At 36.0% G+C, this 16,225-nt stretch overlaps 1 protein-coding gene across 5 annotated transcripts in view; it reads left to right on the top strand.

Annotated features, from left to right (window-relative positions):
* LOC118204949 (uncharacterized protein KIAA2013 homolog) overlaps positions 1–16,225 on the top strand; it is a 77,938-nt gene that overhangs the window by 53,830 nt on the left and 7,883 nt on the right. For all 5 annotated transcript variants that reach the window (XM_085819442.1, XM_085819441.1, XM_085819440.1 and 2 more), the window contains 3 exons: positions 14,114–14,216; positions 14,303–14,371; positions 15,739–15,938. In XM_085819442.1, coding sequence (XP_085675568.1) covers positions 14,114–14,216; positions 14,303–14,371; positions 15,739–15,938 — 372 coding nt within the window. The remainder of the gene's footprint in view (positions 1–14,113; positions 14,217–14,302; positions 14,372–15,738; positions 15,939–16,225) is intronic.

Genomic DNA, 16,225 nt, shown 5'->3' with positions numbered 1-16,225 from the left:
GATTTGAGAATTCTTCGATGAACTCCTCCGAAAGAGTCAAGTATCGACTCACGAGCGACCAACTTATATTCTGTTGTAATGCCCTGATTTGTCCTTCCAACAAACCGGTCTTCGAAATATCGTTCCAATTTACGTCAGCCATTTATTATAAACACAAAAGAATTTCTACTTTCAAGTATACATAAGTTTTTAGGTCCTTAGTCTTAACGAATACTTGTATCTCTTTATCTTTCTTAATATAGTTTATAAATGATACCTGTTCGGTGTTATAATTGAACTCCCGCAGCATCTTATTACCGTTAAAAATTTGAGCTTCAACCACACTTTCAAGATAAGTACCATTATTATCTATGAGTGCGAAGAAGGTTATTTTAGCCTTTACACTTTCATTCAATGTCATGAGTGCTCCATTCAGTAAATTATTACTGAACGAAGTAAATGTCACCTTCTGAAATTTTGAGCTGCTGTACCCGCTTTCAGGAGGATCTGCGCATACATAAACACTTTGAGTATATTCCTGTAATTTTTCTTCAGTATGCTTGAATCCTATTTCCAAGCTTTTAAGCTTCTTCGAAGTCTCTGACGAATAATTTTTAAAGCTGTTTACCATAGCATCATTACTTCTCCTAGCTTCCAGCTTTAATTCCTCTATTCTGTTGGTCATAACATCATAAAGTGTCCTAATTTCCAGCTTTAAATCCTCCAATTCTCCGGAAACGAAGGACTTCGTGGTGACATCGTTGGCGTCTACTGGATCTTTACAGTTTTTCAGCACCTTGTTTTCCATATCATAATTCCCATCGTTTGTGAGTTTAAACCCTATTCCAGGTGGACCGCGAAGACCCACCGCTTTTCTGGGATAGTATATTCCAAAAGGATACCAAGCCATCTTTATTATTATATAAATAAGTTTTTAATAGATTGTAATCTATTAAAATCTAAAAATAATCTCTAAATATTACATCCTTAAAGTATTCAACACTATGATCTTCTTTTCTACCATATTGAGTTTGCATCTCTTTCTCTCATTCAAAACAAAGTAAAATACATACTTATCATCAGGGCTGCTCTTCAGTCTCCAGTGAAATTCAATCATCAGGTTGCTAACATTTACGTACGGCTCGTGAAAAGATAAGTTGAAGCATATGATTGGATAGAGACTTCTAAAGGTTTCATAGTTGATCAGACATCCGGCTTCGGAAGTGATATTGTTAAGCCCTGCATCTAAGAGAGCGGTGTAGAGTCTCGAATAATCTTTTTTCTCAAAGTCCATAGTATAATTGATGTTTGGCACCCTCACGTTATTGACCATAAGCCAGCAATCAATCATGTTTAAGTTATCGAACAGCATGTTGTTTTGAGAAAAGTTTTCGTTTCTTTTATCATATTGGGGCACAACGTAAAGGCTCATCACTTCATCAGTAGTGGCGGGTATGTTGCATGATCCGCTGCTATTTTCCAAAATGTTGGACTTGACTACTCTAGGTTGCCTCCAGTTAATGTCGATGGATTGGTCCGACAGAATCAGTTTTGTAAACTGACCATCAACAGAAGAATTGAATTTAACATAAGGTAGCCAAAGCGAAAGTTTCTTGACTTGTACTTTATATTTAGGATTAGGTACATTTGTATACAACATGTTCCTGTGACTGTTTCTTTGAAACTGAAATTTTACATCAAAGCCTGTAATGACTTTTTCATAATCATTGAGGAAGCCGAAAATGTATTTGAGCGGTATAAATATGTGCACAGACTGACTATCTCGGGTATACATCCATCTTTTGGTAAAACCTTCGTTATGGTCATCATTCACTCTTAAGTTAGAGAAAAAATTTGTTATTGTTGTAGCGTCGGTAAGGGCACCGTTAAACTTGAACGATCCTCTCTCGGTAGAATCGGAGGTATCTATATAGTAAAACATATTGGTCGCTTCCGAAGTTGCATAATCAGGTGTGAAGTTAATTAAACCCATAACCTGTAACATCAAGGATGTGTCATGCACATCTGAATCTATCTCGTAGGCACCGATGGTCATGATACTTCTCCTGAGTAAACCTCCACCATTCACCAATGTCACGTTCTCTTCCCCTACAGAATCTCCATTTGCTTTTAGGACTCTGAGTTCTTGGTGAATATATCCTTTGGAGTAGAGAATTTTAGCAGTTGTATCGAGTATGTGAAAGTTATACGTGGCATCTTCACTCGTATCTTGAGTGTTGTGCGTTTCTTTGATTTCTCTATACTCAAAACTTTCTATATCTCTGATGACGTCTTCTGACGTTTGTTTCAACTCCCAAATATTGTTCATCTTTATTATATGCAGTAAAATTATTTTCGCTTCATATTCTTTCCAAGGATAGCTTCTAATTTAGCTTCGTTCACTACTTTTAAACCTGTGCCTCTTTTAATCGTTTTATTAAGGATTGACTCCAATTTACTATTCACTGCTTGCTGCACATCTTGTTCAACCTCTTTCTTAGCTAGGTTCAAAAGCTTTCTCCCAAAGAAACCTCGCCCTTGTATCCTCTTGCTTGCTCCGTAAAGTCTATGTCTGTTCATTTATTGTAAGTACAAAAATTTTCTTCACTCCACCAGCAACCTGTAAAGTACCCTTTGATTATTGAGCTCAATAGGTTCACCATCCTGATTGGTCAGACGCATCCTGATCCTATATATGTGGTTACTCTTTGTCTTAAAAAAGATAGGTCTGTCAAAATCTTTAGAGAGCAAACTGCCTGGCTCTTGAGCCGGTGTGAAAGAATGGATAACTTCTGATGCAAATTGGTTCAAATAAGCTCCCTCTATTATATCACAATGGATATGAATATCATCGATGCTTCGAGAAATATTAGCCACATACTTGGCTTCTTGTTTCACTTCTTCGTAAATCTTTGGTTCAAATCCTAAAATCTCATGAAGCTTACTCTTTGATAAATCAAGCTTGTAGTGTTCTTTCAGTTTTATCACAAATCTCTGTCGAGCGAATATCACGCCAAACTGTATGGGAGGACTTTCGTCCTTGAAGTACTGCATCATGTAATCGTTTAGCTCCCCCAGAGTATAATTTCCATCCGGAATAGTTAGATCATACCAAAGGCTTCCATCATAGAATGAAAGCATGTTGTTCTCATAGGCCTTGCAAATGTTGTACCATGAAACCCATAAGGAAAATGATTGCAAAGCAACCCTCTTGATTCTCAGAGGCGTAGCGTATTCGACAGTAAAGTCTTCTGACTTCGGGTAGTCTTTTGAGTTTAATATAAGCAGAGTCATTTTATTATAAGCATTATATTTTTTTTTTTTTTATTTTAATGGGCTTTTACCTATTAAAATAACACACATGTTTCATTAAAGTAGCACTTTCTTCTCATTATGATCACTTGGTTCTTGAGTTAGGGAGTATAAGATGTCCCAAGGAGGGTGTCCTCTATTTCTCTTTTTTATGTATGTCATACTGAAGTAGCCACAACGCTCAGATGTGGGTTTCTGCAGGAAGCTTGAATTGTACCGAACTTCTTTGTTTGATGTTCTCAGGTAATGAAATATGTTTGCCGGGATAGTGTCATCCTTTAAAGTAGTACCTTTATATTTGTAGTCTCCGAATGAATCAAAATATTCTACAAAATTATTTTTTGGATCGTTGTAGTAAGCCACCCAATGTGTTCCAGGCCCTGTCGACAAGTCTAAATTAATAATTCCACTTTCAAACTTTCTCATCTTTTTGGGTAGCAAGTCTGATGTGAAGACGCCACGAAATCCTCTCTCACCATTCATGCATTCCTCAATCATTTTGTTCGAGATTCCCAGTTTTGTAGAACGCCTTTCCCCTTTTTTTTCTTTCCCCCGCAACCGGATCCGCTCACTTTATCCATAATCTTTTTGGCTCCCCATCCAGCTGCCCCCGAAAGAGCACCGGTAGCTAAAGTAGTAAGAATGGGAAGAAGAAAAGGCAAGAATCCACCATTTGTCTCCAGTTGTGTTTTGCTGATCTTTATGCGTTTGCCCTTCTTTAGTTGCTCGATCTGTGTTTGTGTAAGATATAGATCATGATTTGGCGCCTTGGAGGTATTGATCTGTAGAGTGACCTCCTCTTTTTTCTTGTGTGCAGTCTTTAACTTGTTGATCTGATGATCAGTCAGATGCACTTTTATTTTAATGTAGTTACTCATTTATTATATGTAGAGAAAATTTTAGTTAGCTCAAAAACTTTGCGTAGTAGCTTTTTACAAAATCATTAGTTAGCTCACCCTTTTTCAAAAGCGCATCCAACAGAGTAACGATTTTATTGTAGAGCGTTTTACTTTTATTCCCTCCACATCTTTTATCCGTCAGTCGCGAAAGCAGCTCCACCCTATCGATACCCTCGCCTGAATAATAATTTCCATCCCTGAGTGTTTTGAGTGCTTTTGTATAGTTCCTCATCATTTGAATTTTGTAGTCGAACTTGTCCAACTCTTTTCTTAAATATTTTTTCCTATCTTCATTATCTTCTGCACTGTTCTTCCATTCTTTTTTCATAGGCCCTTTTCTAGTTCCGAATTCTTTATTTCTGTCGTTGGCGCGTTTTATGATTTCATTCAGCTCGCCCTCACTTTTGTTCACTAATTCCGATAGTAGTTCAAAACCCTCTTCCCGAATGAAAGACTCGTCGATATCCTTATTTAAGTTTAAATTATAAATCCTGCGCTCCAAATCTTTTATTCCATAATCCAATTCTGGAATTGTTGTGGACTCTAACGATGGAGAGGATATTTCCTGTATTGCATCCTGAACAGCTTTAAGGTGTTTGTTTCTAGATACTTCCTGCTTAGTCATCTCTTCTGTCACAGGCTTATGAAACTCTGTTAACATTTCTCGAACACCTAATTTTTCTTGAAGCTGCTGCTCGTTTTTTCTTCTAAGATCTTTTTGTAACTCACCCAATCTTTTTTGGGCTAGTATCTGCCCCTTTATCTTTTCAATGCGTTCCTTTTCTAATTGATTCATCTTTATTACTTAGCAAATAAAGTTTTGCCTTAAAGTAAATGTTTTTGCCTTAAAGTAAATATTTTTTGCCTTAAAGCAAATATTTTCACCTTAAATAAAGATATGATTCGAATAAAGAATTACACGCAACCTGAAGAGTTTGCATATGCTGATCAGCATCCTTTGCTACCCAAACATCCCTTCAGACTTTTAATCACCGGACCTTCAGGGTGTGGTAAGACAAACTTGCTTCTTAACTTCATCTATGATTGGTTGAAGTTTGACAATCTCTACGTATGTGCTAAAGACATCTTTGAGCCCAAGTATTCATCTCTACAAGAAACATACACGCAGTTTAATGATATAGAGGAAGATGATATTCTTAGCCTTAAAAAAGTTAAGAAGGTTGATAAAGAAAAAGTTTTAGAAATGTTTCACAAATTCAAGAAGGAAACATTATTCACGTCAGAGTTGGGCGATTTTATAACAGTAGATGAACTTGATCCTAACGTTAAGAATCTAGTTGTATTCGATGACTGCGTGACAGAAAAGAAGCAAAAAGTCATAGAGGACCTATTCATAAGAGGTAGGAAGAAAAATGCGTCCATCATCTATATATCTCAATCATATTACTCAACACCCATCAACATACGCAAGAACTGTAACTACTTTATCTTCTTTAGACTCCAACCAAGAGAGGTTAAACAAATCCTGAGGGAAATCGATGGTAGTCTCACCAGCGAGGAGTTCGATAGTATGTACAAAAAGTGTGTCACGAAACCTCATGATTTTTTCATGCTTGATTTAGTTAACCCTGAAATGAGGTATAGGAAATGTTTTTCTTCTTTAAATAAAACATGGAACAAAAATTAGAGTCATGCTTGTACGCATACAGAAAAAGCTACAAATTCTACAGTGATGTTAGTCTGTCTCTGACAATTGCGAAGTTCTTGTTTGGTACTTCGAGTTTGACAGCTTTCGCTCTGCTTCCCTTAGCATCCTTGAGCATCGTGGCCAGTGTCATAGAGATTATTGATAAATCCTTGCATGTCGCAGAAAGGAAAGAAGAATACAAGTTTGCCTACAAGTTTTATAAGTCTTTACTAAATTGCTTGAGAGCAAAGACTAGTTCGGAGGAGGAAGCTTTGATTAAAGAGCAAGAATTTATTAAGGACTTGAAGTACTTCCCCATGGAAAAATATTTAAAGGAGAAAGGTTTGAATGGGTACGAAAAATAATTTTCTATTCTTAATAAATGAGCAAACAAGATAGAAAGATTAAAGGTGGAGATTTAGTCGGTTGGATGCAAGATAAGCTCAATCCACCAGAAATGCATCTTCCTGGTTATCAGTACTGTGGACCTTTTACAAAGCTTTCTAAAAGATTGACTAGAGGGGATCCAGGAGTTAACAGAGTAGATAAAGCATGTAAGAAGCATGACATAGCATACAGTCAAACAAAAGACACTAGACAGAGACATGTTGCAGATGAAGAGCTTTTAAAGGATTTAGATGCCATTGAAAACCCAAACAGCGGATTTTATCCACTCGGAGAAAAACAAGCTAGGGCTATCATCCGACCTATCATAAAAACCAAAAGAGTTTTTGGACTAGGTGCTATTGTGACATATTGCTTGATTTGTAAAAAGAAGACAGGTACACTAAATGTTGAAAATTCGGTAACAAGCAACGGAAGGCCTATTATGAAAGGAAAGTGTGAAAAGTGTGGATCAAGGAAAAGTTCTTTTTTAAAGTTGACGGGGTAACTCAGAACACCCCTAGACTGAGAGATGTGTACTATGATCCTGAAACTGGATATTGCGGCATCAAGGAGCTTCAGAGGAAGGTGCATGTTCCTAGAAAGGATATCGAAGAGTTCTTACACCAGCAAGATGTTTATACCAAACACAAACCACTTATCCGTAAATTCAAAAGAAGGAGAACTTACGTATCACACATTGACGACCAATGGCAAGCAGACTTGCTATTTTTAAAACCATTATCAAGTTCTAATGATGGTAACAACTACTTACTAACAGTCATAGACATTTTTAGCAAATATGCTTGGGCTATACCAGTTCGCAGAAAAACGGGAGAAGAAGTTACTATAGCGTTTAAAAAGATCTTTAAGGAAAGAATTCCTCAAAAAATTCAGACAGACAAGGGGACCGAGTTCATTAACAAAGAGACGCAACAACTGTTTAAAGAGAATAATATTCACTGGTTTACTACTGAAAATGTCGAAATCAAGTGCTCCATAGTGGAAAGGTTCAACAGAACTTTAAACGGTAAAATTAGAAAATATTTAGCAGCAAACAATACAAAAAGATACATAGATGTATTGAGTCAGTTAGTAAAAAATTATAACAATTCCTACCACAGAAGTATCAAAATGACACCTGTTGAAGCCAGTCTAAAAGAAAACAGTGGTGATGTGTATCACAATTTGTTTAAAGAAAAGGTCATACATAAACCTAAATACCAAGTAGGAGATAAAGTAAGAATATCAATATATAAGTCTGCCTTCAGAAGAGGTTATCAAGCAACTTTTACAGAAGAAATATTTGTCATTTCTGAAGTATTAGAAACTGATCCAATCACTTATAGAGTTCAGGATTTAAATAATGAAGAGGTTAAAGGTACTTTTTATGAAAATGAATTGGTAAAGTATGATAAGAAAGACAACGTATATAAGATTGAAAAAGTCATCAAAAAGAAAGGGGACAAATATCTAGTAAAATGGTTAGGCTATCCTGAGACTAGCTGGATTGATAAGAAGGATTTAGTTTATTTTTAATAGCCGACGAAAGCTATTAAAAATTATAATTCACTCATTGGGGTCATCGCACCCATATTTGTGCTCCAATTTAATGCATCGAAGATGGTTCTGCAGATTTCTTCATTCTGAGCTAGCGTTGTCATCAGTTTAGGTAGCTTAAGTGGGACCTCATAACCACCTCTTTTCCGTAACATTTGGTATAAAATATAGTCTTTGCTAATTAAGTTCTTACGCTTCGGATACAACTCTATGTATTTAGAGATAAAAGATGACAAATCAATCATAAGCTCTTCTTCGAAAGGAAAGTTATACTTACTTATCCATTTATAAAGATTTGTCATTCTGCTTTTCATTCTAGCTGTCTGCGCCTTTTCGAAATATAAATCTTCTAATTTGATAGGGGGTTTATTTGGATTATATCTCAGTTCTTCACCACATGCTTGGCAATTGTACCAGTCATCACCAATTACATATTTGTGTTCACACTCTTTAGTTTTCAAGTCTGAAGAAACTTCTGTGTCTGGACTAAACAATCTCATTATTTCCTCCATTTCTTCCGTCATGTCCATATTTATTTTAATAAGTCTTCCTTTTAACCCCTTTTAAATTGATTGATAATGTTGTTGTCATGTCTATACATAAGTGCATGAGGTGCAAAAATCAAAAAGTCTTGGTGCTGCCAGTTCTGGAGGCGGATCTCTATTGGCGGAGTTCGAAGAGGCATGAGGGATTCAGGACAGCAGTTGGGATAGGACCAGTTGGTGATACCCTTGAAATGTTCAGTACGTAGCCGAGCTATTATAGAGGAGAGGTTTCTTGGGGGCCTTACCAAAATGCTGATCCTTCGCCTGGCGTCTGTACAGGTGACTTTTTGAGGTTGCTCTTTATCGCATAGTGACCGTGAGCCAAGGTATGGATACCATCTGGTAATATGTGCCGCTTGTCATCATCTCCTGAAAGGGCAATCTTATTTACTTGTATGGAATGAATATTATGTTTTGTGCTTCTAATGAGATTCATAGATCTGTACTGTTTTTGATGTGAGAATAGACAGTTTTTGTAATCCTCGAAAGTAATTCTATTTTTCACTACACATTTCTTAATACCTTTTGATTTTTTAACTAAGTCTTTTTCAGTTTTACAGGCATACATCTTAGATATTAAGCCAACGTACTCTTCCAAGATCCCCCCTGCATTTTCATCCTTCATCTTCCCCAAAACCTTTTTATTAACTCGCGGCATTCCATACCTATTATCCTCCGGATAATCAAACGTGTCAAAATGTTCAAGCATTCCTTTCATATCTTCATAGAAATCATCAGTTTTTATATCATAGATGAAACTATCCGTATCCATGTACAACACTATAATGTTTTTCCCATATTTAGGTGCCATCACATTATAGTGGAAGTCGTACATTAAAGTTTTGGATAAATCTAAGATACTCATTCCAACATAGATAGGTTTATCAAAGAGTACTGCAGTTTTGTGCATATGTATAGCGGCTAAATTTTCTTCAAATATGGTTCTTCCTTTAAAATTTGGTTTAGCAATAAGTTTTTCGGCTTTCTCCGCATCACAGCACAGTTTGATATCAAGCCTTTTTCTAATATTTTCCATTGTCTTACCAAACACAGAGTTGTTCATGAGTTTATAGAAATCTTTTTCAAAGTCATTAGTTGCTTTAGTTCTCATTTCAGTGTTCAAGTCGATATATGTCTTCAGCCAAGGTGCTTGCTTATACTCTAATACCCTGTGTACTTTCTTCAATTTTAAGCCCATTTGTAAAAATTGTTTCAAACCCCTGTAATGAACCACATAATGATCTTTGTCATATAAGGTTGTTAGTAATTTTGTATGTTTTGAGCCATCAGGAACTCTGTTCTCAGCTCCTAGTGGGAGGTCTGAATGGAGATCATGCAAATATTCAGGATATTCCAAGTCGCATTCTAAGATATAACCCACATCTGAATCGTCGGGGATCGCTGTTACATCTATATCGGTATCCCCCCACTTGAAGCCGCCATATGGTAGAAATTGGCTCATTGCCCATCCATACAAGTTATTGGCATCTAGGTAGATTAAATAATTAGATTCTTTACTTCTGTCATAGTCTTTCATATATTTATTATTAGCTTTCCCATACCTATTACAACACTGAGAAATCCCACCTCTGGTTCCTTTTTCTAACATTAAAATCATGTTATAATCAGTCAATAATTCTAATTCCTTTCCAGTGGTTTTTAACATAGCATCCCAAGAGAGACCGGGTGCAGTGAAGTACCATGCAGGATCCAATTTGTAAGTCCTTATGTAGACATCTCTAAAATGTTCCATAATATCAGCTAAGATCAGTACATCAGTCTTCACATACAAATCAGAATACTCACCTAAATTTTTAATGTTGAAGGTCTTCCATACTGTTTTGGCATGTGCATAGTCCTCGTGTGATATATCCGACTCAGTCATTTTGTTGTAAAATTCTTTTTTGTTGGGTAGTCGTGTTTCGTCACATTTATCCCACGAGTCCATATAATCATACGGATACACGCCTTTTCTGGTAACGAGGTCCAATTTGTCCTTGGGAAAGAATTTGGCTGTTTCTCTGAATTCTTTCACATTTTTGGCTAAACTATCAATGCTGCTAGCCATGAACTTAAAAGAATCCAGAAACCTCAACTTTATTCCGGGTAGCTTGACCTTTTTACCATCACCTGCATCTACCCATTCCGCTCCAACCTCTTTGCTGAATGAAATGTATTTTTCCTCAGTGTTTGGAATGACATCGATATTCCCATTATCACCACCTAGCTCTTTTATGAATAAATGAGAATCGTACCCAGATAAGTTGTGAATGAAGACAGGAATGAGGGAAGGGTATTGGTACATTAAGTTACATAATTTATGAGCTGGCCCTCTATAGTTTGATTCATGTTTGGATGGATCGAGTAAATGGTCATGATCCATTACTTTTTGGAAGTCCTCAGAGTCTTTCGGCGAATATGGTGATGGTACTTCTTTGATGTTAAACCCGCAGATATGACATATATGGGTTCTCTTGAAATGCCTGTCATCTTCATCAGTAATTTTGATTGGGTGCTTCTTATCATAAATTTTCTTTATCTCTAAGGCCTCAGCTTTCAACGTTTCGTAAAATACTTTAGTTGCATTTGGACCTCTATATGTGATAGGCGGTTTGTAGTCTCCGTGCTTATATTTAATGTAAAGTGAGAAACTCATGGGTTCATGTTTTTGGTACTTCTGCATGTAAGAGCTCTTGGGATCTGGCTGACATGTATCTATCTTAGTTGTTAAACTTTCAAAATCTGCATACATTACAAAAGGTGCTCGTAGCGATTTATGGTAATGTTTGAACTTTAATTTTGAATCTTTTTCAGGCATTACTATTTTAACAGCCTGATTTTTCTTACAATCCTTTTCATGCGTTTGAAGATCTTCCTCAGAGTGAAAAAATAACAGGCACCTTTCACATGGGTATACTCTTCCATTATGCTTGGTTAATTGCCCACATATTAATTTGGACATGTCTTTTATCCAACAGTAATGACTGTTCCCTTTCTCGTTTCTTATGTAAAGTAAATTGACATGCTTATCTACTTTATGCTTAGTTATTCTTAAGGGGTATATGTTAGTCTTTTCATCGTATGAGTATATGTTCACTGATATGTTATTCAATTTTTCGAACCTTTCGAGTACTCTGTCTTCCATCTTTACTGGGTATTCAATGCCTTCGAACTTTAGCTCATTTTCATATGGCTTATATTTGGTGACTCTTTGGGCATCTTTTTCTGCTGGATGTAGTGCAGACAGTATCGCCCATTTAAAACACTCATTATCATTCTCATTTTTTACGTTTATGACTGCTTTTTTAGCTTTAATCACTTTTGACAAATCAATGTAGGATGATCCTCTCAGTGGGGTGTACTTATTGATCCTCACCTCAAGACTTTTGATTCTAGCAAGCGTCCAACCTGAACCCCTTGCAACAAACTCCTCCATCTCCGTCAATAATTTTTGGATAACTGATCTGTAATAAGCTACCAAATCAGTTGATTCTAAGATGACTTCATTTTTTGTTTTGAAGTTTTTCTCCATTTCTGTCATCGTTTCATCTTTCCCTTTTTCATAGTCACAGAGAAATTGGAAATTAACCTTCAAGCCATGCAGCCTCTTCAGATGTTTTGTAATAAGACCCCGGACCAGTGATGAAACATCGTTCAAGAAGTCTTTGGGAAGCATCAGATTGTGCTCATTTTGGACATCATACGTCACCAAACGGTTTTCAAAAGCCGTATCAATTTCATTGGGGGTATATAGCCTTCTCTCTCGCGAATCTGAAAACAGGTCGGAATCAAATTCGAAGTGACGGTTGAACAAAACGCTTTCTATGTATGCTTTGATGTCTGCCTTCCTCCGTAGTTTGGAATAGCCTGCGATGCCACGCGATCGACAAAATTCACGTAGTTGGTTAATGGTCATATGATGCAGCCCCTGCATATTGTCAAAATCATCTCTGTGAACCTCCTGGCTGGACTTCTTAGGCTTATAGTTTTGATGAGCTTTAGTTTGTAAGTGCTTATTTATGCTAGATTCCTTTATTAACTTTCCGCAACACCTGATTTTTAGCTCCCTCTTCTTCTTTCGCTTGATAAACAAGTCATTGTGGAACCTGGAAAAGCCGTTGTGGTATTGAATGAGGGCGATTAGTTCCACCTTTTTAAGTTTCGAGTATCCTCGAATATCATTTTCTCGACAGTAATCTTGTAACTGTCGAACTGTTTTTGATTGAAAATCCATTTTGTCTTTCTATATACTACAAACCTTCTCTTTAAATGCTTTTATTATTCACTAGGTATTATTAATCAATTACCCATTGTCTCTCCTTTGACGCTCTAGAAGCCATACATAATAGTGCACTGATGGTATAAATTAATACCCTCACTAAATATACCATGCCAGTGGATTATGTGGGGGACGAATGTCCCCTTGCAAAAGAAGCATGCGATGAAGAGGAAAAGTGGCGTTTGTAAAAGCGGCGTTTTGGAAAAGTAGCGTTTGTAAAAGTGGGTTCGATTTTAATGGAGGGTTGGAGAGCCATTGTTTTCTAAAAGTGGGTTCGATTTTAATGGAGGGTTGGAGAGCCATCACATTCTAAAAGTGGGTTCGATTTTAATGGAGGGTTGGAGAGCCATCACATTCTAAAAGTGGGTTCGATTTTAATGGAGGGTTGGAGAGCCATCACATTCTAAAAGTGGGTTCGATTTTAATGGAGGGTTGGAGAGCCATCACATTCTAAAAGTGGGTTCGATTTTAATGGAGGGTTGGAGAGCCATCACATTCTAAAAGTGGGTTCGATTTTAATGGAGGGTTTCGCAGTCATTGTTTCGCCCCCAAAGGTCACTGCGCCAGCTCTCTCATTTGTACACTACTAATATATCTTTGATAGCATCCATTACAGGTGGTGGAATTGAATTTTTGTTTGTTTGTACGATTTCAGATTTCCACTCACACTCGCTCTTTCATGTGAACACCATAAATCCTCCCCTGTTGGGCAAAAATTGTAAGTAGGTTCCACGTCGGTTGAACGTTTGTGGTAAAATATTGCCCATACTGCCTTTTGCATATCTTTTACAGAATTGCCATGTTTTCTAATAGCATTTCTGTAATAAAATGTCAATTGTTTTATAATATCATCCGTAAGGCAATCTTTTCCACTGAGAGTTTTACCTTCGCTAAGTTTCTTTCCCTTCATTTCTTGCTTTCGCTTTCGCCCATTCTTTTCTGAATTTTTGAAATTAAAGCAATCTACGAGTGAACGTTCGTAAGCAGCTGTGCGTACAGACGTAAATAAAGGTCAGGTGATGAAATAAATGCCCGATCTGGCAACATTCAACTTGGATTCACTTTCTTTATTTCATAATTTTTAAGGTTCTAATTCGAATATCGTAATGCCGTTTGTTTTAACAGACTCAGAAATAACTACAGTTTCTAAAAATGCAAAAAAAAAAAAATAAAATTCGATTTTTTTGTGTAAAGTTGATGACTCCCCTTGTGACCTTCTAAATTGGAATATCCAAATTTCTCATTTTGTGTGTGTGTGTGTGTGTATATTTACTAAATTCTTAATTTATTTTAAAGTGTGTGAAATATGACATGTTCATTCATTAGTTGCAAAGAGTTTGATATTTTCAAATTTTAAAAGTTATTCAAGGGTTATGAGATCAATTTTTTCTGAAAAGCTGATCATAAATAGCATAATAACTGAATATGAATTATAGGCTAAAATTATAGTACATATGTATGAAACAAAAATAATTAAATGTCAGTAAAATATTATTGTAAATTTTAGCTCTAAAAAACTCATTATAAGGACATCTGTTCATTATTCAGAGCCTTCATCTGTCATAAAGCCAGAGTCTGTTAAAGAAAAGCTAGAATCACAGTCTCAGATGGTTTGTATTTCATAACAACTTCATTTGAAGATTTTTCGTTCTTGGAATTAGTCTATATATATTCACATAATTGTTTTGAATTATAGGATCTTAGAAATGCTCTTGATTCTGATCCTTTGTATTTAAGGATGAAACATATTGAAGCATGGAAAAAAGTAAGTTTTTATATATAGTCTACTGGAAAGTTTTGTCCTTTTTTAGAATAACACAAAATACAAATTTTTCTTACTGTCAATAAACTCTATTAAATAATATAATTGCCATTATTATTAATGGTTTTTTGCCAGCGTGAGGGCAATGTGTATATCCCATTTTTGAAAAATGTTGTATCTTTTGATGCGAAAAATTGAACCAGTGCTTTTTTGATATCTTCTTCATTCTTGAATGTTTTGCCTTTCAAAAAATTTTGTAAGGACAAAAACAAGTGAATGTCGGAGGGTGCTAAGTCCAAGAAATATGGTGGATGTGACAGAATTTCCCGGCCTAGTTCTGCAATTTTTTAACAAGTCCCTAAAGCAACATGTGGCCTGGCATTATCATGGTGCAGGGTAGTGCCCTTCCTATTGAACATTGCCAGCCTCTTTACTTGGACTGCTGTCTTTAAATTATCCAGTCGCTGACAGTACTTCTCCTTATTGAGCTTTTTGTTCAGTTTTAAAAGCTCATAATATATTGGTCCTCGAATGTCCCACCATATGCACAACATTCTCTTATCCAAAGTCAATTTTGGTCTAGAGGTGGAAGGACTAGATTTTCCGGACTCACAATATGCCCTTCTCCTTACGATGTTATCGTAGGTAATCCACTTTTCATGCCCAGCTATCATCCGGTTTAAGAAGGGTTCGATTTTGTTCCGATCAAGCAGAGATGTGCATATGATGACTCGATCATCTAAATTCTTCTGACTTAATTCATGTGGCACTCATCTTGAATATTTCCACACCAATCCTATCTTCTGAATATGGCCCGAAATGGTTTGTTGAGCTAAATCAAGCCTTTCTGCGATCTCTGATGTTGTTGGAAAAGGATCTCGCGCCAATATGGTCTCAACAACATCATCGTCGACCAAAGATGGTCGCCCAGATCGTGGCTTATCAAAAAGGTTGATATCACCTCTTTCAAATTTTTCGAACAATTTTCTGCATGTCCTGTCAGAAACTGCACCTTCACCAAACACTTTCAATAAATTTCTACCTGCTTCTGTAGCATTTCTTCCTTGTTGAAATTCATATAAACTACAGTGGTGTAAATGAATTTTATCAGTAGCAATGGGTACACCATAGTTTTGCACTTACGACTAGCTTGAATCAACTTTGTTTTATTTAGTTTTCTACATCAGTATATATACGTTAAGTGATAAAAATAGAGAGCTGAACATGTGCCAAATAAACATGTACTTGCATGTCGAAAATTGTTTTCATAGAAACGGAGAGAACTTTCTAGTAGATCAAATAAAATGTTTTATTAATGTGCATTTGTTTGAGAAAATATGCATCTTAACTTTGCTTTTTTTTTTCCACAGTTGTGGCACAGTGGATTTAGTATAAGTATCTCAAGAGCTCAAGGTGCTTTAAATGGCGATAAAATAAATGCAACATTGTATTATATTCTGTCTAATTCCAGAGATTATATGTCAGAAACTGACATAACACCACAGCAGCGCCTTATTTATCAAAAACATCTGTATATGCCTGACAAGTGTTATGGTGGACATCATACTTTGTAAGAAATATATCTTTTTCAATTGTAAACATTTCATCATTTAATTTTGTTATAGTAAGCTAGTGTTTTGTTTATTGGAAGAGTTAAAGGAACAAGAATCACTATTAGGCTGATTCTCGTTGCTTTAACTTCTCCAGTAATCGTTATTTGGCATGTTATTTTAACTCAAGTGTTTTATTTAATCAACAAATTCCCTTATGTGAAGACAACCATAATAATAAGTTTCTTTAAACCAAGGCATAAATTAGAAATTGAAAAAGAATTAGTATATATAAGTAATTATTAGC

The sequence above is a fragment of the Stegodyphus dumicola genome, chromosome 6, assembly GCF_044657685.1.
Source record: "Stegodyphus dumicola isolate Sdum_Otavi_A_Nest chromosome 6, ASM4465768v1".
Classification (NCBI taxonomy): domain Eukaryota; kingdom Metazoa; phylum Arthropoda; class Arachnida; order Araneae; family Eresidae; genus Stegodyphus; species Stegodyphus dumicola.
This window is presented reverse-complemented; position numbering and strand designations above follow the sequence as displayed.